The sequence below is a fragment of the Cynara cardunculus genome (genome assembly GCF_001531365.2).
Source record: "Cynara cardunculus var. scolymus isolate 2C chromosome LG 8, CcrdV1, whole genome shotgun sequence".
NCBI classification, from domain to species: domain Eukaryota; kingdom Viridiplantae; phylum Streptophyta; class Magnoliopsida; order Asterales; family Asteraceae; genus Cynara; species Cynara cardunculus.
In genome coordinates, this window is record NC_037535.1 from 18,007,503 (window position 1) to 18,031,467 (window position 23,965).

The window sequence follows — 23,965 nt, forward strand, 5'->3', positions numbered from 1 at the left end:
TATATATATATATATATATATATATATATATATATATATATTTGGGATCACATGAGACCAGTTTGTTTTCGTAAGACCCGTGAGACCAGTTTTTCACTTGAAACTTCACAGCAAAATGCTGTGAAGGAACCTTCACAGTGTTTTTTTGATAGGGAGGGGGGAGACCCCTCCAGATCAAGGCAAAAACACTAAAACAACAAAATACGCTCTCGGGTGGAGGCGAACCACATCCACCAGAATCCAAGGCACCCAGAAGGGAAAGAAGGGGAGAAGAGGAGAAAAGGGAAGAAAAAAGGGAGAAAGAAGCAGAGAGAGGAAAAGAGAGAGAGACAGAAGCCGACCACAAGGGAGGGGCCCGGTCAAGCCAAGACCACCACAGGGGCAAGAAAAGGGGCCTAAAAAAAGGCACACCCTAGACCGCACCAAGAAAAACCAGGAGAGCAGAAGAACTCACACAAAGCAGACAAAGCAGCACAGAAGAAAACAGACGGCTAAGGGAGGTTCCAGGCAAGCCGAGCCCGGACAACGTTAGGGGAGGGCTTAAAGGTCAGGCAAAGGAGCCTGGACCGGACATCATCAGTAATCGTCTTACCAACCATAATATGCGATCTTCTCTTGCTCTTGAAGATACGRTTATTTCTTTCTTGCCACAGGTGGTAGACAGTCCCAGCAAGCACTAAGCGACGAATGATAGACCAAATGGTCTTTCCTTTTGTGACCTGCTGGAACAAACCAATAATATCATCCCAGTTATCCGGGACACCATCGAGGTTGAGCTTGGCTGTTAAACCATTCCAGACCAGATTAGGGAACGGGCACTCAAAGAAAAGATGCGAATGCGAATCAGGCCCGTTCTGACAGAAAGCACAGGACAGGTCGGCATGGGCCTCCCAGAACCGGAGTTTATCGTGCGTCTTGAGACGCTGCCCTTCACAGTGTTTTTGCCATGAAGGTTCGACTTTTTAAAACCTTCACAGTGTTTTTGCTGTGAAGTTTGAAGTGTAAAAATGTGGTCTCACGGGTCTCACGAAAACAAGCTGGTCTCACGTGAACCCAACCCTATATATATATATATATAGACTTGGGATCATGTGAGACCAGCCTGTTTTTGTGAGACCCGTGAGACCAACATTTTACACTTGAAACTTCACAGCAAAATGCTGTGAAGGTGACTTTTTAAAACCTTCACAGTGTTTTTGCTTTGAAGGTTCGACTTTTTTTAAACCTTCACAGTGTTTTTGCTGTGAAGGTTACGTGTAAAAATGTGGTCTCACGGGTCTCACGAAAACAGACTGGTCTCACGTGAACCCAACCATATATATATATAATTCAGGGAAATAAATGCCAGATTCACTTTTCTAATAGTATCTTTTAACGAATTCACTTTATATATAAATAATGTTAAAGATTGCTTGCTAACAAAACCTACAACATCCACACAAGAAATATAAAGATCTAAATCTATTCTATCAAACAACAACAAATGTTAGTATGCCTAATGCACACCAGAAACACAATCATCAACAGCTTTAGAAGCCTTTTGACACCCTCTTGTTTGATGGACCACTGCTCACAATCAACTCATCTTTGCTGCTGTACTCATTCAGGCTACTCTCAATCGTCTCCAGTACTCGATCCCCATATTTGCTTACTTTCCCCCTGTGTGTCTTAAACCTTCTTATTACTATTCTCAACACATATATAAAGCATAAAATAAAATTAAAAAACTGACCCGGTAAATCACACTTGAAATAAGATGATACCATGTACGTAGATCATACCTCTATCCCAAAAAGTAGAGCAGTTGTTTATGTGAAGACTCAGCGTTTGTGCAAGAGTGATTTAAACTAATTAGGAGCTAATCTAGGGGCGCATAGCTTTTTTTTTCTCAAATATGTAATATTTATATGCAGCAAATGAACTCAAACACCTTACTCAAGTAGTGTTTTATGTATGATAATTTTTCTACTCGAGTAATTGTTGTTCTTTCCTGTAGAAAAGACTCGTGACTGCATTCGAGTTGATAAACAAGTACATAACTATAAAAATACCAGGCAAGAAAAACTACATCCAATATCGAAGGTAGGCCCTTTTTTGGGACCAATGGGAGGACTACTTACTTGCCAATGCCATTAATCTCGATAAGCTCCTCTTTAGTTCTGGGGATCCTTTCGCTGATATGTCGTAGGGTAGCATTCCTAGATCATGAAGAAGAAAAAAGCCTATGATGACAGTTGTTTTATCATCAAATCCAATATGCCAATAGAATATCATGAAACAAAAGATACAAAATTGGCATAAAAGTGATTTTCTCAGAAGTTTCAAAATTGGATCTTCATTCTAGTACAAGTTGCATATACTACAAAGGTTCAAATACGGTGACTCCGGGCTATCTGCAGAGCAAGTGGTCGTCCTGGGATTAGTCGGCTCGCATAACGGGAAGAACTCACCCAAAGATGTGGTATGCCATGACTGCTTCCCCTGCTTCCTTCACAAGAAGAGCTCGAAGCATTCGCAAAGCAGAGTATAATTTAGCTGAGAGATTCTACACAAACGAAAATTGGGTAGTGATCACGCTACGTTTTGCTCTTATGAAGTTAAACAATGAATGAAGTAGAAATAAGGACAAGCAGGAAGATGTTAACATAAAATTAGCAAGATACCAAGTCAACTTGTGGTTGAGATTGAGCAGCAGTATCTACTCGGGGAGGACTTTGCTTTGATGATGTTAACAAGCCCTTTGCTGGAGTTGTCTCATTTCTGTTAGACTTTGATGCTTTGACAGCAGAAGGAAATCTACAAGGTAATGGAATGGCAAACATCAGCAATCTTCAACTTGTTACAATCCAAATACTGAATTTTCATGGGTGTTGCAATCTTGCTGACATGGAAATCCTTGTCCAGAAATAGGTGGTTTATAACAATAGCCTTTTCACATATAGTTGGAAAGAGAACAAAAATAAAAATGGTTGAGCAATCATAAAATTTCCACTTACGTGGACATATCAACTAATCCCATTGGACCCTGAAGATAACGTACCAAGAACATTTTATCATAACTTATATAAGGATCTTCTTTTAATTCTCTAAGTACGAGGTTTCAACTGTAATAATTTACGTATCACAACATTCAAAGACTGTCTAAAGCCTTACATTTCAAATGAGATCATCTCACATGACGACAAAATTGGCTCCGAGCAATTGTGCATATTTACACACCAAAGCTCTCTCTTTATACATGATTAAGGGCTCAACTGGTGGTGATCTTCAAACTACAATTTTATGATCCCCTTTCCTGCTTAATATTTAGATTGGTCAATAACATTAACTGATATGTCATCTACATTGTACATGATTCTAGTTCAGATACCAGTTTCTCCCCCACCCCCTATGTTGATAAACAGGTCCGGTGCACCAAATGGTATATTGCCAGTAGGACACCATCCACAGCTACAAGTCACAAAGCAGTTACATCAGGCATTCAATTTTGAGAAAGGCCATGCTAACCTACAGAGGAGTATAAGACGTGTAGCCTACTAAGCTAAATACAGGTAGAAGGTTTTGAAGTTCAGTCTCATATTTCAAAGTTGGACCTTCCAAATTGAATTATGATATGATCTAGTGTCTCAACGGCAACAAAATCTGACACAATTTCACGTATAGTGTTTTTATCCTCAGATACATACACAAGTAAATCAATCCCAAAAACATGACAGAAGAAAATGTATGTAGGAAACAAAATTGAATGTACCTTAAAATTATGGTTTGTCGGCCTTCAAGTAAATCGTAGGCCTTCTTTTCATTTACCTAAAGAAAATTCAAGCAAAAGCAGCATTGTTTAGGCATCATTAAAACTGACAACAAAAGCTTTTATGCTGATGAAACCAATTAATAGACAAGAGAAATAATATATACATATATATATAGAGATAGAGAGGGGGGGAGGAGTTCAGGAGAAAACCTCCAAAAAAATGAAAAACGGAAGAACACCCTGGTAGCCTTTTATCTAGACAGTATGCACATATACATACAACTGAAGCTAAGGAAAACAACAACAAAAATGAAAAACGGAGGAACACCCTAGTAATAGTTCATCTGGACGTTACGCATGTGCATACAAGTAATGTATAAGCAATTTGTCATGTATGCACATAAAAACCAAGAAACAGCTTCACTTGTATGCGCATGTGCATATAGTCCAGATTACCGGGGTGTTCCTCAGTTTTTTTCATTTTTTGGGAGTTTTCCCCTGAACCTCCATCCTCTCTCTCTCTCTCTCTCTCTATATATATATATATATATATATATATAAAATATCTTAAAAGGATCCATAGCGAAGGGTAGGTAGCAGTTGAATTGCAGCCTTGTTATCAAAACAAAGATGATAATTAAAGTTTGACTTTGTGACTACCAAGTCATTGTAGACCAAATTACCATCGAGCTCCATCTTTTTTTTTTGAAGTATATAATATTTATATACGGCAAATGCAACAAATAAACTCACACACTCTCCTCACCTTTGGTGAGGTTTGAACCCCGGCCCTCCTAGGAGGCCAAGGCCTACGATACCGCTAGACCAAAGGCCCTCTGGATCGAGCTCCATCTTGCTTTTAGTTCATAAGTATAAAGTTTGAAATTAGCCTATTGAAAACCTCACTTTTAGAATTGATGATACAGATCCATAGAGATCACTTTTCTTAACATCCTCCACAAGGATCTCCTCAATGACAAGATGGCGTATCACACGTAACGCGTCTCCCTTTGCTACATTCTGTCCAGCTCCATGCAAGCTTAAGGTATTGTGTTGGTACTTCTTGACCTACACGTTGGTATTTGTCAAGTTACCAAGTTGTAGATCACAAATAGATAAAACCAAAGTATGAATTGGCTCAGCTAGTATTACAATTTGGCTCATGGAACCCTTGTAGACTTCCAAGATATGAGATGCAGAGAAGTTTTGTTGGGCTGATTTCACCAATTCAACCTGAAAATTAACAAAATAAATGAGCAAACCTACATCATGACCGCTAACCAGATCATATACATAGTGAACATGCCATGTTATCAACGTAGCAAAGCCAAAAGAAACAGATAAGAAATTTGCATATGATCATAACCAGATGCTTTGCTATCCCTGTAACATCCTTGTTTACGAGGCTTTGGTTCTTAAAACAACTGTCGCATGTTTTCCTGCAGTTGACAGGATCAAATTTTTCTCCAAAATGAACAAGCTGTAGATAACGTCGACAGTCAACATCATTTTCGCAGTAACTGACCTGTTGGGAAATAAGAAGTGGTTATACTCTAAGATTATAATAAATAATGCCAGCCTGTGAATATCAATGTTGAGAGAAAATATCACAAGTACCATGCCCAAAAGGTTCTCCGTGTTAGTTTCCAGTACCCTTCCAGAATTCATAGTACTTGAACGGTATCCAGATGCAAAAGAGTTTTGCTCTACTGACCCCTGACTAAGCATATGCTTGACCCGGATCTTCAAAACAAGTGTATGCGAGCATTAATAATAAATATTGCAAATCCAAGTAACTGACAGCTAAGTTTGTTAAACACAACTTGACAATGTGCTCGTCAATGACTTACATAATCGCTATAACTATAATACAATACACAAGAAGCATGTTGCCCATCTCTACCCGCACGGCCACATTCCTGCAACACAGTGTTCCACAAAAGGCAGCTAACTAATTAACTCCATACATCATATCTAATTTAACACTTCACATTCGTAAAGCAAGAACTGGCAATATGATCACAAAAAAATACCTGGTGGTAGCCCTCGATGGATTTAGGAAGAGAATGATGAATGACAAACCGAACATCCGGTTTATTAATACCTGAAAGAATCATGATATGAGAATATAATTAATCATCTAACTAGCACTAGAAAACTGGACCATACCCATTCCAAATGCCACAGTTGCACATATTATATTAATCTCATCTTTACTCCACAGCTTTTGAACTTTTGCACGTTGATCAGGGTCCATACTACCATGGTAAAATGCAGCTTTGTGCCCGCAGTCCTGAAAGATAAATATATGTGTTGGGAATATTTTCAAAATAAAAATAAAATCTTTTGGGTTAGGTTTTAGGAAAAGAGAAAAGATGATTTTGGTGGGTTTCACCTTGTCCCACATAGGAGCAAGAGTGAAATCCAAGTGGGTTTATAAGGGGAAGCATTTTCTATATATTAATTTAATATATTGGAAAATGATGGGGCTTCCACAAGGGTGCATAGCACCCTTACGCGCGCGACCGTGGGCGTGGGCGCAATATGGCGCACTTTGCACTTCACACACGCATCACCGCAAGCCGCTTGTAGCCGCCTAAATCCTTTTGCTTCCAACCGATTCGTTAGTGACGGTTGGCCTTAAAACAGTGACTCTTCGTGAATAGACACAACGGTTCGCTAATGGTACCTCTTCGTGAATAAAGGCGACGGTTCACATCAAAGGGTGTGATGAACGGATGCAACGGTTCAAGTGTCAAATATGGCACCTGTTGGAATGGTTGCGACTGTTCGAAACGTCGCATAAGGGTTAAACAGTCACGGTTGGCACCCGTTCAAACAGTTGTGACTGTTCGAACCGTCGCGAATGTTGTCTGTTCAAAGGGCTGTCGCTTATGCCTATATATACCTATTCATAGACACCAAAAATCGCTTACACTTTCCTCTTTTTGTATACCAGATCGCTAAGGGTTGTGTTGCTATAGAAACACAATTACTTAGTTTCTTTAAATCCTTGAAACTCAATAGTTCAACCGGGGTTATCACCACTAGTGCGGTGTTGGTAATCATTCTACATACGTTGCTTCATTGTATCTTGAAAAGCGATTCGTCAAAATCCCAAAGCACATACGGTGGGGGGCGAAATTGCTTTAAGGATAGAGATCACTCGCCTTGAAAGCAATAAGTAGTAGATATCTCTTTCTTTCATTAGCCTAAATTTAGAACCCAAGAAATAACAATATGTACATGAAGTAAATAGATATTTCTAATTCTTACTGCTTTTTGTTCCACCAATTAATTTCTCATTCAAAACTTAAAGAACAACACAAGTACTCTGTTACATTATACTGGAGAGAGAGAGAGAGAGAGATGGATGCAAGTTTTTTGCATTGTTATATGTGAATGGCCTCCAAAAGAGAATAATCGAGCAAATAGTCAACAACGAAATGTCAGCAAAATCTCATTTGCTTACAAAAAACGTCAGTAAATGATTTGTTGATCCACCTAATTCCCTGGACCGAAGTTCTCTACAATTGATTCCTTGGCACAATGGTCTGTGTTAGTTATTGAAAAAATTGGAAGGAGAAGACGACTTAGAGTCAAAAACTCAACCAAAAGTAACTAAAAGAAAAGCTTCGTCGAGTTGCAGTCCATATAGTTAATGCTCATCCGCTATATTTGCTTTAGTTGAAATGTACAAGGATATTTATGCAGTTTTTTGGCACTCCATGTGTGAGTAAAAATACCACATAAATAAAGCATGTATATTGTCAATGCCTCTCAGAGCATCAGCTTTTGGATGGTTTGGCAGCAAAATATACAGTAAGCAACCTCTAACTTATGTGTGGTTCCACAAATCTTGTAACTATCAATAGCTGCTTTGCACAATTACACTTTGAAAAGGTGAAAATTGGGAAGAGACCTAAAGTGAAGATCTCTCGGAATCCATTCTAATGGGCCAAAATTGCTATTTCAGAAACTCATATTTACAGAATTACACACATATATGGACACAATATCAACTACTTGATCGAAACAATGTCAAAAACCAATTCGAGGATCCGCCCAGCTGGACCATGTAAATAAGTCCTGATAGTCAAGGGAATTTCCAAGCAAGTCAACTGGTGGCTCTTGGTCTACAAGCTTTTGGCAGGTAAAACACATCGAAATAGATTCATAACACACTAAGTGATTTTATCAACAAAAAAAAAAACAAAGAGATGGACGATAGAAAACATAAGAATGAACCTGCAACTTTTCAGCAACTTTTTCGCAGTCCATCCTTGAAAGACAATATATGATTCCACATTCGTCGAAATGATTATCCTTGATGAACTTGTCAATGTCCTCCATACATTTTTTTGTCTTAGGAATAACTGAAAACCTGCAATATTGGCAAGTTTAGAAGGTCAACACATCAAGCAACCCATTGTATCTATATTCAACTCATACCTTAGATTAGGTCGGTTGAAACTTTGACGAAAAATAACACAGTCAACAAGACCAAGAGCCTGCACAACATCTTCTTTTACGCTGGCTGTGGCAGTAGCAGTTAATGCCAACACTGGTGTATTTGGGAACTTGTGCTTCAAAATACCAAGACTCTGTACATAGCACCAGAAAAACCACGAAGATCAAACCAATATGCATGATATAACTAGTTCAAAACCATCAAACTCATCACCTGATAATCTGGTCTGAAATCATGTCCCCACTGGCTCACGCAATGAGCTTCATCAATGACAATTCTATCTAGCAATTCTCGTGCATACAAGTTTTCCAATTGACGCAACAAAGCATTACTTCTGCACTCACATATCAAGTCATCAAGAATTTAGCAACATATACTAGGATGTTGTCAAAAATCATCATTTTAATAAGCACAACAATGTCACTATTTATGATCTTTACATTACATCTTTCTAGGCACATTTTTATTTTTTATCTTCTATCTCACCATTCACATGGACAATGTATTGAAGAAAGATTTGCAAGAGTTGAGCATGCCAAAGGGTGTCGACCTTTTTTGAAGTATATAGTATTTTCTATACCGCAAATCAAATTCACACACACTCCCTACCTTTGGTGAGGTTGGAACCCTTTGTTACTTTGTTACACATTCATATTTTGACATTTTCATTTCTACCACGGTTTCTGTACCCTTTGTTATTTTATTTATCCATTCAACATTCCTAATTGCGCCATACAGCTTGTGGAGTAGCTGTTATAGTGTATTTGTGTTATATGGCACTCTCCTTGCAACTGAAGGATGTCGTGTGAGTGTGACCAACTGACCACATGAAACTACATGTTCATATAGGTTACTATTCTTGTTAGTCCATCAATCCATTGGGCATTAAGCTTGAGCACGACTGTAAAACTCTGTTGCGATACCGGACATTAAAGTTGCATTCATATCCTTCTTCATTCACCTCAGTTACTTTTATACATTTTTTGAAGTATATAATATTTATACAGCAAATACTCATGCACAGTTTGAACCCTAGACCTTCGGATGCTCTACCGCTAACATAGGTACCGCTGGCCCAACGACCCTTTGGTTATTTTTAAAATTTTTTGTTGGTAACTCATTTACGTTTTCTCAATTAGGTTGTCTAAATATTCTTCCCTCGCCACTAGTTTATCTTCAGTTCCTCCTGTTGTCTCATCAACAAGAAACTTTGCTATATAACATTCACTGGTCTCAATTAGGTTGTCTAAATATTCTCCCCTCACCTCTACTTAAATCCAGTTCTAGTCACCTGGTCACTCACTGCATGTTATCATAGTTACATAACGGAAATTACAACAAATAAAAAAACTACTCACTTTGCTACTTTTTCCGGGGTGACATATAACAGCTTGTAACTACAATGCCCTGAGCAAAGCTCTCTGAGAATTTCTTGTTGCTCACTCCACTCCATATTGGCACTTAAGTAAGCAGCAGGGATGTTTGCCTATAGTTTATCCAATAATCAATTCAGCATTTTTTGCTACAAGAAATTCAATGCAGATGAATGTGAAAACATTCATAAGCAAGAAATAACCATTCTTACCTGCAATAAATGCATTATTTGATCTTGGATCAGAGAAACAAGGGGTGAAATAACCAGCGTCACACCTGGACAAATAAGAGCAGGTAGCTGCAAGAAAGTGGTGCACAATACGTTCAAACCCACTACGCTGAATATAAAAAGTACACTTCAGTTTTAACCAGTCTTTAACATTTATGAGAAATTAATAAACAAGCAGCGTTAAAAATTCAAAAAAATTGCTTCGATGGCAGGCTAGAACTTCATCACACAATCATACACATCCTGTATAAAATGATAAGTGAACTTTGAGCAAGTCTGATGCTGTAGCCTGTAAGAAGCAAAACTTAGCATCAACAGACTCAATTCCACAATTAATATAGAACCAACACTGAATTTATGGAATGATAATGATACGTTTTCCTTTTGCCAAACACCTTATGCCGCAGGGCCCTAGTATTAGTATCACATGTAAGATAGTTGGAAATATAGGTGTCTTAAATCCTATTGCCTCTGCTGACACACAACTATGTATACAAGCATCCGAAATCAGTAGAACATGGTATATGGTACCTGATAAGTCAGGCTCTTTCCGCCTCCAGTTGGCATTAAGACAAAAACATCCTTCCCACTCATTGTCGCGTTAATCACCTCTCTTTGGTTGGGACGAAAGGAGTGATTCCCGAACACTTTCTTGTTATTAGCCTGAAAGCAGAATTGTTGGACCATTGTCACCACAAAATAACCATGTGAGAAAACCAAACAGTAACAATGCCACCAACCTCCAGTTTTTTGGTCCACGGAAAATCTCTCTTGCTCCACTTCTTGTCATCTGAACCTTCTGAATAATTGACTTCGACATACCTTTTGGCATGTGGTTCCCTCTCCATAGAAGTTGAAGAATCATCGACATTACCTTCTGAGAAACATGATACTGATGATGAATCCCATCTATCGTGCCCATTTGTCTCGTTACACATGTAAAATTGATCATCGAGTCTAACAGGATCAACCATGGAGGTAAATGTAGGAGGAGTTCCATACTGCAAAGTTCTAGTGGTGGTATATGCAGAAAAGTTTGAATTGTGTCTTTCCTCATCCATCAATATATAATGAAGATATTTCTCAAGCTGTTGAATTTGCTTATTCAACTGCAGTCTATGATTAAAGCATTCAACCATGTATCAGTTTACAGACTTGATAGTCTCAGCAGTCAACACTAAAAAGAAGAGTAAAAAACAAAATTCAAAACAAGTTCATTCATTCATTAGACATAATGGATCCAAAATCCAAGAAAACATGTGTAACTTTGTTCCCCTTTTCTTGTTTCTTATAGAAAATATATAGACAACCTGCAGAGTATTCTTTAGTCATTGTATCACGCAATTAAAACATCTAGACTTCTGATTGATCTGGAACAAAGTACCAAAAGTAAGATCTTATTATGATTCCAACAACATAGAAGAGACATTACCTATCTTGACGAAGCTTTTCTATTTGATCTGAGTTCAATTCACCAACATTGTCAAGAAGATCATTTGATATGGAAATGAGCTGATCCTTCATAACGTGCAAATGGCCTGCAGCTTCAGGGCAAATCCCTAGCTGAAACAATTTCAGAAGTTACACATAGAACCTGCCATAGAATAATGTGAGATTGGTTTCTATTATGTTCTAGATTACTTGCCTTAAAACCATGACTACAGTCCACACATAATTCGGGAGGCAAACTTATATCCTCACATGCTGCAACAGTATGACTTGCAGCTGGGGTGAATGGTGGAAACTTTGAGATAGATGGCCGTGGTGTGCAAGATGATTGGAAGTGTTCTGTAATCTGATCCATGTCAAGATTCTGCAATTTGAAGTTGATTAGATACTGCTACACACATAACAGTTAGATAAAAACTCAAGGTCCATTTTCCTTAACATTCGTACAAAATTGGTCTATATAAGCGTGAACTGAACAGACTAGGTAGACTTACAACCCATCAAGTTCCAAATGCTAGACATGTCCAACTTTACAAATTTAGGAGTATATCAGCAATCGCACCAAGTCTTACTACTACCCTGAATTACCTGAAGAATATCCTCATCATCAATGCCACCAGCATCAATCTCCTGAAGCCCATGTAAGTGGCTCGAAATTTTGGCATGATTCTTGTGTATGCCACCTTCATCCCTTCCACAAACATTCGTGGAATTCAATACATAACCCCCACTCTGCATTGTTTCAGCCCTTCCAGCTTCAGTGACAGAAGTGGTAACTGATGCAAACAGATCGGTCATTCGCCTGGGCTTGCTATGCATAATATTAATTTCATTAGAATGTTGGTCTCCCCAAGTAGATCGTGTAGATTTGTTATTTGCTTCAGAAGAACATTGTTGGGTGGCTCTTTCAACATCTCGAAAAGAGGCTGTATCACCATCTTTAGCTATTGGCCGGCTTTTACCAGGTTTTATGTAATTTCTAGAAGACAACTTGAGGTTGGAAAGTGCTTGCCAAGCCTGTCAAAAGCTTATATATTTAGAAAGTTCAGTTTATAAGCAAATATACAGAAACAGTTGGAACAACTACTGTTTTTCAAAGAGTAAAAGATCAAATAATGCAAGCTAAAAAGGGCCAGTATAAGACTCTGGGTAACTGTTCTCCCAATAACAATCCTTTCATGACAATAGCAAGTATAAAGCATTTGAAGAGGAATGGAACTCCAGGAACCTTAGAATTCACCCCGATGAAAAAATGGGGAGCTTCAGTCTTCATGCCGTGAAAGTTTTGGTGGTCAGAGAGAAAATAAAAAACACGACTGATAGAAAGAGTAGAAAGTGTGTGTAAACAGTAAGTAATGACTTGCTCCTGCGGTAATGTAATCGGGATTCTCAAAAAATTTAGTTCTATAACGAATTTCAAGCGCCTATGAATTAGTTCCAAGAAAGCGGCCGTTCACGTCAGGAATCAAGGTTGTTGATGTAGTTGCTATTCTTTCTTTTTTTCGTACAAGTTTTTGCCAAATTAAAAGTGGGCAAATATAAATCATATATATTTATCAAGAGGAAGCCATTCCAGTACCAAACCAATGAACATAAAGTGTAGTACCACTGAACTGATAATACGGTTTTGAAACATGTGTTACCTTGTCAACCTGTAGACTGTGTGCCTTTGTAACATTCTGAACATTACAAGAGAATAATCTGGAACAAAGAAAAATAACATTTCAAGCTTGATATCACTTACAGAAAAAAAAAATTACAGAATAGCTTCTTTTAGTATTTCTGTAGCCTAGCCATTTTTAAAGACATAACATTGAAATGTTTTAGAGAGTATACACCCACTATCCCGAAATAGATGATCCACAGAGATGAAGGATCATGACAAGTTGACAACCAAATTTGAAGTTTATAAAACAGCATTCACAGTGTGGTTTTGGGATTTGGCATCTACTATAATAAGTGTAACTACTATAATTGAATGAATGAATACTATAAGAATAAGAGAGACATGTTAAGGTGTGCTATGTAAGAAGTCCACAATCGTGTTTGAAGGGTAAAACAATCCAGTTGCTTTCTAAAATTTCTTCTTCAAAAATATTGGAATTCTGGAGCTTCTCTGGAAGGAAAAGCTGTCATTCCCTTCCTGATGAACAGAGACTAAATGACCATGTCCTGCATGTCAGTCTACTTAAGTCCCCAAGGGCAAAGAACATAATGACTCATTTCATAAAGACCGTTATGTTCCTCTTAACTATTCTCAGAGGTTGAAGACTTTCCTGGTTATATACAAGAATAAAGAAGTGCATAAAGTAAAATAAAACAAATTGTTCAAATATGTGCACTAAAAACTCAAATTCATAAATTAAGCCTTTAAAGAGCTCAAGATACAGCAAAAGAAGAGTGAATCTGACACTTAAGTTATAATATGAATTTAGCACGAACTGTAGTTGTAAACTGGCAAGAATAATGTATAGGTTAGTGAAGAGTAGTATAATAGACAAGAGGCTCAACATGCTAAACTATCAATAGTTAATTGCAACCTTCTGAAGCTTAAAGAGAACTGAAGCAAAACTAATAGTATAAAGATCCCTGCAGGAGAGAATTAACTGCAAATCTACGTAAGTACGTAACAAAGCCCAAAGACTAACTTCTACAAGCAAGCATTGGTAGACCATTATACTTCATATAGACCAGAGCCCCCAGAGAGACCAAACTACATCCGAGACAAATAAATGTAAATCAGGGCAAAACAACATGCCTTGCAGTTGCAGTCATTGCTTGTTCAGCAGAAGGTTTTTGTCTTGACAAGGAGAAAAGGAAGTTTTTATCTTCGCTCAAAACATTATCATGTGACTTGGCATGTTGAGACCAGTTATTTCTGATTGGCTTGTCAGCGCCTCTAGAACGCCCACTACAGTTGTTTCTACAGAATATCAACCATGAGCAAGCAAACATTAAAGTTTATCTTCAAGCTAAAAACAAAGAGGAAAAAGAAACTAGAGTTACTTTTCATACCTCATGTGGTTAGCCTAGATCACTTATCGATGAGTTCATCTAGCAACGAGTTTGCTAGTAACTTCTCCCTGTTTGTAAATCACATCCAGAAGCAACATAGATAACACTTAATGCCAATTTGAAACATCAACTCACAACAGGAATAGCAAGCACAAAAGTGGTATGTACAAGCAGAACAGTTTATGTCCACTGATAAACTCCCCAAAACAAAAAACCTGTCAATTACAGATTTAGAGGCCGCCTATAGTTTTATTTTATGATGTAGCATCAGTCATGGAACATCAAGAAAAATTTGACATCAAGAACTAAAATAGAAAAGTTGGTTTTCCTGCCATGGAGGACATCTGGTTATAAACTGATGAACATGACATCTACTTCCAAGATGAGTCATGGCCTGTTATCATGCTTAATCCCCCTCAAATGATGATTTATTAAGTTGAAAAAGAAAAATGGAATGTCTAGAAGCAATTTGCAAAAAGAATATTAAAGCGAGCACCCAATTAACAGAATAAAGCTTAACAAACTTTGGTTTCACTTCCCCTTGCAGTTTTATGCAAATGCAAGTCGTGCACGCATAAGAACGATAATTGTGTCTTCTAAAATCGGATTTTAAACGCAAAACACTGAAAGTGCTGACCGACAACTATAAAATAATTCTGCACAAAGTTGAGAAGCCACAAATGATGAGGCTTAAAATCCTTGTCCATTTCACATAATCAGTGAAGAGGCAGAATCAGGTCTCGAGGCATAAGCCTCTGGGCAGTCCAAGGCGTAAGCCCCGAGACGGAAATATATGTACACTAAAACATGTATATATACTACACAAATATATATATATATATATATATATGTTGATCTAGCTTCAGCAAACAATTAAGAACAACAAAATGGAATGAACTGACTTATTATTATCCAGCAACTAGATTGGCTTAAATAGCTATACCATACAACGGAAAGTAAAGAACGTGCAAACTAACAGACTCCTAAATAAACTGAAATAGATCGATTAATGATTTAATGCTAAAGAATAGGACTTCATTTAACAGCCCATTTACCAAGAAAACATGACTTGGTAAACTCTAAGATTACTCCAATGATCCCTCCCATAAGCTAACTGTGAAATAAACAGATTAGCTTAACTAGGACTCTGCCTTTTGAATCGCAGCAGCTCCCAAAATTTGACAAAAGCATCCACCTACAGTGGCTCGGTCATCATATCTGCAACTTGAGTTTTGGTATCACTATAGACCATATTGATTGTCCCATTCTGAACCAATTCTCTAACAAAATGGAACCGTTCATCGATGTGTCTACTTTTGCCATGTAAAACTGGAATTTTAGATTGCTTTACAGTCGAATCATTGTCACAATACATAATTGTTCCTTCACCGTGAGAGCATCCCAGTTCCTAGGTAACTCTTCTAAGCCAAACCGCTTGACTTGCACATCCTGCGGTAGCAACGAACTCGACCTCTTTAGTGGATGAAGTAACAGTTGGTTGTTTTGACAACCATGACACCACTCCGTCACACAGCATAAACATGTAAACAGAGGTGCTCCTTCTATCATTGTATCTCTGATATAATCTGAGTCGGTGAACCCAACCAGCTTTGTCTTCTTATACAAAATCCCATGATCCATCATTCCTTTTAAATACCTGAGAATTTTTTTGACTGCTTAAGATGAAGCTTTGTACTCTGTAGGTCTGCTCATATATCTGTTGACCACTGTACATGAGGTCTAGTCGAATGGTTGTAAGATAGACCAAGCTTCCTACAATCTGCTCGTATTGTAACTCGCATACCACTACACCGTCCTTATCCTTGTTCAACTTACAACCAGTAACACAACAGTAGTTGTTACTAGATGACTTTCCATCATACCATAACGTTTTAGTACTTGAGACACATACCGCTTTTGACATATAAAATTTCCTCGAGTACCTTGTTAGACTTCCATATTGAGGAAGTACTTCCTTTCTCCCATATCAGTCATCTCAAAACACTTCATCATTGACAACTTAAATTCTTTTAGTTGTTCAATACTATCTCCAGTATAAATTAGATCATCAACATAGACGCCAACGATAAGCATGTTACCTTTTTTGTTTCTCTTCATGAATAAAATTTTGCTCATTTGGACACTTCTTGAACCCTTCAACAATGAAGTATGCTTCCATCTAGCTAAACCAAGCACGTGGTGCTTGCTTTAACCCATAAAGAGCCTTATGCAACTTGTATACTTTCCCTTCTGATCATGGAACTCCGAACCCCTCCGGTTGATCAAAGTAGGCATCTTCTTTAAGTTCTCTATGCAAGAATGTGGACTTTACATTCATCTGAAAAACTTTCCAGTCACGTTGGGCAACTAACGAGATAAACCAAAACGGTTTTGTGTATTGATTTGATGTATAACCTAATTACAATCGGTCTCTATATATAGAGATACTAATTGCATAGGATTGCTCTCTACATTATACTAATTACACTTAAGTACATTCAGTCTAATACGCCCCCACAAGTTAAGGACGGGTAACGACCTGTAGCTTGGATCCTAAGAATAGAAATCTAAGAGTCGGCAACAGCTTCTTTAAATATCAGCAATCTGCTCTTTTGTGGAAATGAATTGTACACGAAGGTCTCCTTGAGCAACCTTTTCTCTGACAAAATGAAAATCAAATTTCACATGTTTTGTTCGTGCATGAAAGACCAGGTTGGCTGATAGGTTGCACCTAGATTGTCACACCACACGATAGGAGTTGATGGGGCGCAAACGTCAAGTGCACGAAGGAGAGCTTGAAGCCAGGTAAGTTCAATTACAATATCAGCCAGAGCTTTGTACTCCGACTCAGTGGGATCGAAAAACAGTACATTGTTTGCGAGCGGTCCAAGATACAAGGTTAGAACCCAAATAGATGGCAAATCCCCCCATGGACCGACGATCATCTAGACACCCAGCCTGGAGAAGGCTTGGAGAGACTGATCAGCATTGGAGAAAGCTTGGAAAGATAAAGTAGATGTCTGACGAATGAGTAAGCCACAGCCAGCAGTGCCCCGAAGATAGCCTAGAATCCGTTTGACCGCAAACCAATGTGATTCAGTAGAGGAATGCATGAACCGACACACTTTATTAACTGCAAAAGTGATATCTAGCCAAGAAAGAGCAACATATTGAAGAGCAACGACGTCATGTATGTATTTAACTGGGTCAGAAAAAGCAGGACTCTCAGCTAAAGATAGCGAACAGGACGAGGTCATATGGGGGAAGGCATGGGCTTAGAGTCTGAGAGGCATGCTCGTTGTAAGAGCTACAAAAATGTACCTCTTTTGAGAAAGGATGATTTCTGGTCCTTGAGGGACGATCTCAATACCCAAGAAGTGGTTTAGACGGCCTATATCCTTTATCACAAAAGTTGAGCCCGGCTGTTGAACGATAGCATCAATAGCAGCATTATTGTTTCCGTGATGATGATGTCGTCAACATACACTAAGATGTATAAAAGAGTGCCAGCATGACTGGAAATAAACAATGAAGGATCAGTCTTGAAGCCTACAAAACAAAGCCAAGGGTATGAAGAGTCTTGAAAAGGCGGTGAAACCAAGCCCGTGGGGCCTACTTGAGGCCGTAAATGGACTTGTAGGGTAGACAAACATGATCTAATCGTTGTGGGTCAATAAAGCCTGGAGGTTGCTTCCTATATATTGTTTCAGTAAGCTGGCCATGAAGAAAAGCATTTTGAACATCAACTTGTCTGAGGTGATATCGAGGAGGTGTAGAGACATGATAATGTAAGTGAGGAAGTCGGGACAGTAGGAATAGCAAAGGGGAAGTGGTCTTCATTGAAGTGAACATGACAAGCAATGTATAAACACTCGGTCGACAGGTCAAGGCAACGGTAGCCATAATGGAAAGGACTATAGCCAAGAAAGATGCAAGGGTCGACAGAAAGTCAATTTTGTGATGGTTGCACCGTCAAAGATGAGGAAAGCATTGATAACCGAACACCCGTAGAAAGGAGTAAATGGAAGAATGTTTCAAGAGATGTTTGAACGGTGATTTGTTTGTTGAGGTTCGCGAAGGCATGCGATTGATTAGGTATACAGCGGTATCGAAGACGTAATGCCAGAAATGTTGAGGAACACTTGATTGAGCAAGCAGACTGAGACCAGTTTCAACAAAATTCAAACAAAACATTGTTATCTAAACAAGCAAGCAGACTGAGACCAGTTTCCTGAATTATGTATAGCTTTGTTCGAGGGGACTTCTGCTACTAAATCTCGTGCTTATGGCCCTAGTTCAACCCGTGAGAGGACCACGGTTTCATCATCATAATTCACATCTCATATGCACACTACCCCAAATGAGGAGGACAGAGATGAGGGGGAAGGACCAATTGTAGATAAATCAAGCGCAACTTCGTCTAGACCGCATAAAAAGAGTAAAACCAAGGTTGACATGGATGAATTGGCTTTGGAAATGAAGGTTGCACTTCAGACACTTGGCACAACAAACCACACTTGTTGCACAACACAACTCAAACCTAAATGCTTGTATTGAACGGTTGAATACTCTTGGTCTTGATACACGGAGTCCTCTTTATAGTGCATCCATTGACATTTTTGGCAACATTATTAAGAGAGACATGTTTGACGACCCCTTCAGACGCTGATATATTAACTTCATGGATTTCAAGGACGGGAAGAAGATTGGGACTCATAGAGTAGTTTTTTGGACATTTGAACAAGTTACTTTGTATTTTAACATGTTATTTGGAATTTGAGCAAGTTACTTCATTTGAACATGTTATTTGCTTATGTGTTTGATATTTGATTATTTGGTTACATAGTTTTTGTATTTAAACAAGTTTTTTGAAAGTTGAACAAGTTGTTATTTGGTAAATTTTATTTATGTTTTTAACAGGTTTATCATGGATAATAATCAAATCATGATGGAGCATAATAAAAAAAAACCATACTTCTCATCGTCATATTTTTGTATATGTTCTACTTGTGACAAAGGCGTTTGAAAAGGAAAAAAAGATAATACGTCTGCAATGACTGGACGTCAATTTAAGGATGAATTACTTGAAGGTAATGATCGGCAATGTATTAAGTTGTTGAAAACGTCCCGTGAAGCTCTCGTTCGACTATGTGATCACTTTAAAGAAAAAAGTTGGTTACCAGATAGAAAACATATATTGGTCGAAGAAAAGATGGTTATCTTCCTAATGATTATAGGTCACAATCAACGTGTTATAGAGTGTTAAAAACCGGTTCCAACACTCAACACAAACAATTCATAAAAAAATTCATGAAGTGTTGGATAAAATGATCGAGTTTGCTAAAGAGATCATGGTTCCTACATCATTCAATCTTAATCCAGACATCCCTTGGGAATAATAGAAGGTTACRACGAATATTTAAGGTAAATAATAATTCAATAATAGTTGTATAAATTTCTTACTAAATTTATTTTGACTACTAGCTTTAATATAGGGAGCAATTGGTGCCATTGATGGAACTCTAATACATGTTATCATCTCTATTTAGAACAACATTTATATAGACGACGAGAAAAAGGTGAATATTATCAAAATGTTTTGGCAATTTGTGACTTCAACATGGTTTTTACATTTGTTGTTGTCGAATGGGAAGGAATTGCACATGATTCTAGAGTTCTGTCCTAAGCTTTAACAGATGGTGCTATTGGATTTCCATTTCCTCCTTCACGTATACTAATGATTTTAGAGGTAATATATCTACTATATTCATGTTAATAACTATGTTATTTATTGTTTTTTAGATAAATATTATCTATGTATACAAATACTCGAGGATTTATGGCGTCGTATCATAATGTTAGATATTGGCTCGGAGATTTTCGTCGTCGACAAGCAATGAACAAGTATGAAAAGTTTAATCATTCTCATGCAAAGCTTAGAAATGTTATTGAACGTTCTTACGATGTCCTGAAAGCACGTTTTCCGATATTGAAAAGGATGGCACCATTTACACTTGAGGTTCAAAGAGACGTTATTACATGCTTTGCGGTTCACAACTTCATACGGAGGGAAGAGTTTAAGCGATGAGTTATTTTCTGAGTATGATCAAATCAACGAGCAAGGGGACGATGGCGAGGATGAGGTTGTAAAGGTTCAACCGCATGGGAGTGATGCGGACTAAACATATATGGCTAGTTTAAGAGAAAAAATTGCAATATAATGTATGCAAAATAAATATTGCTTCAAGTTGTTATGAGACTTTGTTCGTGTTTTCTATTGTGTGCTGAATCAATTGACGTATTTCAGTTGAATTTTTGAATGGTAGTTTACAAATAGTTTAAATGATTGGATATTTTAATTGAATTAAATTAAAATGAATTGATTTATATTTCAGATTTCAAACGTTTGTCAGTTTAGAAAAACAAACAGTTTTATTGATTCAGATTTCAGACTTCAGACGTTTGTCAGTTTACAAAAACAAACAGTCTGACTGATTCAAATTTCATACTTCAGCATCACCTCTTATAAATCAGAAGTAAAATCAAACTTCAGCACCTCTTGAAAAACAAACGCCACCTTAGCTTCATAGTGCTCACAAAGCTCTTGTCCGGTTTTGAAAACCATCTTTGATCACCACTCATATGGTTTGAACAACCTGAGTCGAGGAACCATGCATCTTCCTTTTTCTTCTCTTTTTTCTCTGCATAGGACATCAAAAGCATCTTTGTTCCTCCTTAGCATATAGTTTGTTTGACAATTCCAATCAGGGCATTCATAACTGTAGTGCCCTAATCTGCGACATTGATAACACTCCACGGTATCTTGTGAGTCGTGAGTAGTTTTGTCTGCCCCAACCTCGACCCTCGACCCTCGACCTCCTGGTGAGATCCTCCGTCTTCCTCGAATTCCTTGTCTTTCCTCGTGTGAAATCTTCAAAGCCTGCTCTTTTTCACCATCTTCATCTCTTGTGAACTTTTGCTCGTGAACTAGGAGAGAACTTTAAAGTGCATCAACGGACAAGGTATCAATATCCTTTGGCTCCTCAATTGAGCAAACGATATATCTTCACCATAATTCATCATCTCATTAGAATTCTCTACGATCTAATTCCACTTCTCTGTGAGGATGCGAAGAATTTTCTCTACGATCTTCGCATCTGTCATATCTTCACTAAAATTCATCATCTCATTAGAAATTACCATGAACCTACCAAAATAGTCGGTATTGACGCACCTTATTTCATCACCAATATTTCGAACGACCTCCTTAGCCTTTCAGTTGAGCCTTTTGGACCCTTGCCTTCCCTTGGTACTTCACCTTCATCAAATCCGAGAGTTGTTTGGCAGTGTCCCTTCCAAATAGTCTTGAGGATTGATTTATCTATTGAAGCAGATACATAAATCTTGGCCTTCAAATCTTTTATCTTCAAGTCTTCAATGGCCTTCCTCTAGGCTAGAGGTAGAGTTTCATTGTCAACTGGAATGACAATCTGATGAAGTTCCGGTAGTCTTTGGAACGTAAGAGGTTTTCCATCAAGAGACTCCAGTGTTCATAATCCCCTTCGAACTTGGGAAGACAGGTTCCGATGTTGCCGTCTGAATTCATCACTCTGAGGGCGTCTCTTTCACTCTATTCTCTTCTGCCTTTACATTCGAAGTCGAGTCCCTAGATTAGAGCTCTGATACCAAATGTTGATGTAGCTTAAGCAAACATTTAAGAACAACAAAATGGAATGAAGTGCTTATTATTATCCAACAACTAGATGGGCTTAAATAGCCATACAATACCATGGAAAGTAAAGAACGTGCAAACTAACAGACTCCTAAATGAACTAAAATAGATCGACTAATCCTTAGAATGGGACTTCATTTAACAACTTGTTTACCAAGTAAACATGACTTGGTAAACTCTAAGATTACTCCAACAATATATACATTTATATACTATATAATACTAAATTACTAAAAGATGTTGGTTCAATGGTTCTTGACAAAGGAAAGAGTGGAACTATGAGATATGTTAGGAGGATGTGGAAAAACTAGTTGCTTGGAAAAAGAGGAAAGGTCAAACCACATTTTTTTATTAAGAGAAGAAAGTACTAGGTTTGTGGGTTTTAAATTGTTAAGAGTACACATTGGGGCCATTGGGCTTTGACTTTTAGTTTTTTTAAATACAAAAAAGATACTATAAAGAGAAGTATTGCTACCGCCATAAAGCTTATAAAAAAGCCAAAAAAACCCATTACCGAAGCAAATCATCTAAGACATAAGCCTCGACATCGCCTCATGTCTCATTGAACCAGGGTGTAAGCCTCGTCCCATGATCTAAGAGACGCCGCCTCAGGTGTGGTTTTGGGCCACTCGCCTTGAGGCGTACGCCTCAAACTATTTTTAAAGCCATGTTGAAGAGAAACTTGGTTGTCAAATATATATCTATTTGACAAAATTGTTGGTGATTTTAGTAAATTGTCGGCCGTTTTGTGTTGGATTCATGAAAGAAGCAAGGGGTTGATAGTTAAGCTATGATATGGGTTAGTAGGTGTGGAGCGTACACTCATATAAACTAGCTTGAACCCAGGAGCACTTAATGTCACCATATGGCAGGGTCAGGGGCGCCCCCTTCTGAGTTTCCAAAGGACAGATCCCCTTTGCAGTGAAATGATGTGCTTAAGAAACTGCATCAGTGGCAGTGGCAGTGGATCAGCATCAATATCAGTTGATGACTTTTAGCACCCGCTGATAACAGTCGGTGGGTGCACCCACCGATGCTCATAGACTTTCCCACTGATGTTGATCGGTAGGTGACTCCACAGGTTCGTAACTATTCTCTTTCGTAACCGTCTGACAAATGCTCATAATTTCTGGTAATCATTTCCCTTTGACGCAGCAGTCATTCTCGGTTTTAAAGTACGAACCGTTATGATTTATCTTAAAATTTTCATCCAAAATCTGAGATTATCCTCAGAGTGAATTCCGTGATACCTTAGACAGATTAGGGTTGAAATAATGTTTTAAAGAAAACAAAAGTCTTAGGCGGTTTTAGTTCTCTTTACCAGTGTTATTACTGTGTTTTCTCACAAAACCCGATTTCCCCAACAAAAAATTTGCCAGCACATAGAAACATTAACACTTACAAAATAAAATCTCCATCAGGAATAAATTTATACACATCTAGACAGAAATAAAGAAGCTAGTACACAAAGAAGATAGATTCATATGTACGAATTTAAATGGAAATAGATGTAAGAAGCTACCATCTGTGGACTGGACAAGCAAGAGTATAGTGACGGTGGTGGTCGTGGGCGTGTGGCGGTGGCGGTGGCGGAAGAGAGCAATTTGAAATGGAATAGCTGTGTGGTATGGCGGGAGAACCGTGGTGGCATGATTAGGGATCCACATCCGGCGCCTTTATTTAGGTTTTTAAATTTTGGGAAATTTTGTACCAGTTCACTACTCGTGTACGCATCATGGAGCTAATTCGTATTATAAAAGTCATCCATATATACTTTATTTGAGGTAATAGATAAATGATTAAAAAAATCTTTTTAAATTATAAATAATTAATTGTGTACCTGCGCAATGCGGCGGGAGCCATGAATTTTAATGATTTTGAAGTTCCACTGGTTTTATAACATAAGATTTAACGATGATATAGATTACACTTGGTCTTTATATA

At 38.0% G+C, this 23,965-nt stretch overlaps 1 protein-coding gene across 1 annotated transcript; it reads right to left on the reverse strand.

Annotated features, from left to right (window-relative positions):
* Nucleotides 1–1,372: 1,372 nt before the first annotated feature.
* LOC112516563 (ATP-dependent DNA helicase Q-like 4A) lies at nucleotides 1,373–23,614 on the reverse strand. Its single transcript, XM_025123677.1, has 25 exons — nucleotides 23,544–23,614; nucleotides 14,033–14,357; nucleotides 12,918–12,975; nucleotides 11,863–12,291; nucleotides 11,471–11,638; nucleotides 11,258–11,388; nucleotides 10,566–10,941; nucleotides 10,357–10,488; nucleotides 9,808–9,894; nucleotides 9,581–9,708; nucleotides 8,436–8,556; nucleotides 8,204–8,355; nucleotides 8,000–8,135; nucleotides 5,921–6,044; nucleotides 5,785–5,855; nucleotides 5,602–5,670; nucleotides 5,369–5,494; nucleotides 5,118–5,276; nucleotides 4,904–4,984; nucleotides 4,658–4,819; nucleotides 3,752–3,807; nucleotides 2,664–2,796; nucleotides 2,451–2,545; nucleotides 2,121–2,198; nucleotides 1,373–1,659 (listed from the first exon to the last, which is right to left on the reverse strand). The coding sequence occupies exons 2-25, from the start codon at nucleotides 14,227–14,229 to the stop codon at nucleotides 1,530–1,532; spliced, it is 3,399 nt and encodes a 1,132-aa protein (XP_024979445.1). The 5' UTR covers nucleotides 14,230–14,357; nucleotides 23,544–23,614; the 3' UTR covers nucleotides 1,373–1,529.
* Between the last annotated feature and the right edge of the window lie 351 nt (nucleotides 23,615–23,965).

Coding starts and splice junctions, on each gene's coding strand:
- LOC112516563 (XM_025123677.1), bottom strand. CDS start 14,229: ATGTTTGCTTGCTCATGGTTGATATTCTGTAGAAACAACTGTAGTGGG. Junction 9,895..10,356: donor GAAAGAGCCTGACTTATCAG/GTACCATATACC, acceptor ACTTTCTTGCAG/CTACCTGCTCTTATTTGTCC. Junction 8,356..8,435: donor ATTTCAGACCAGATTATCAG/GTGATGAGTTTG, acceptor TGCTATGTACAG/AGTCTTGGTATTTTGAAGCA.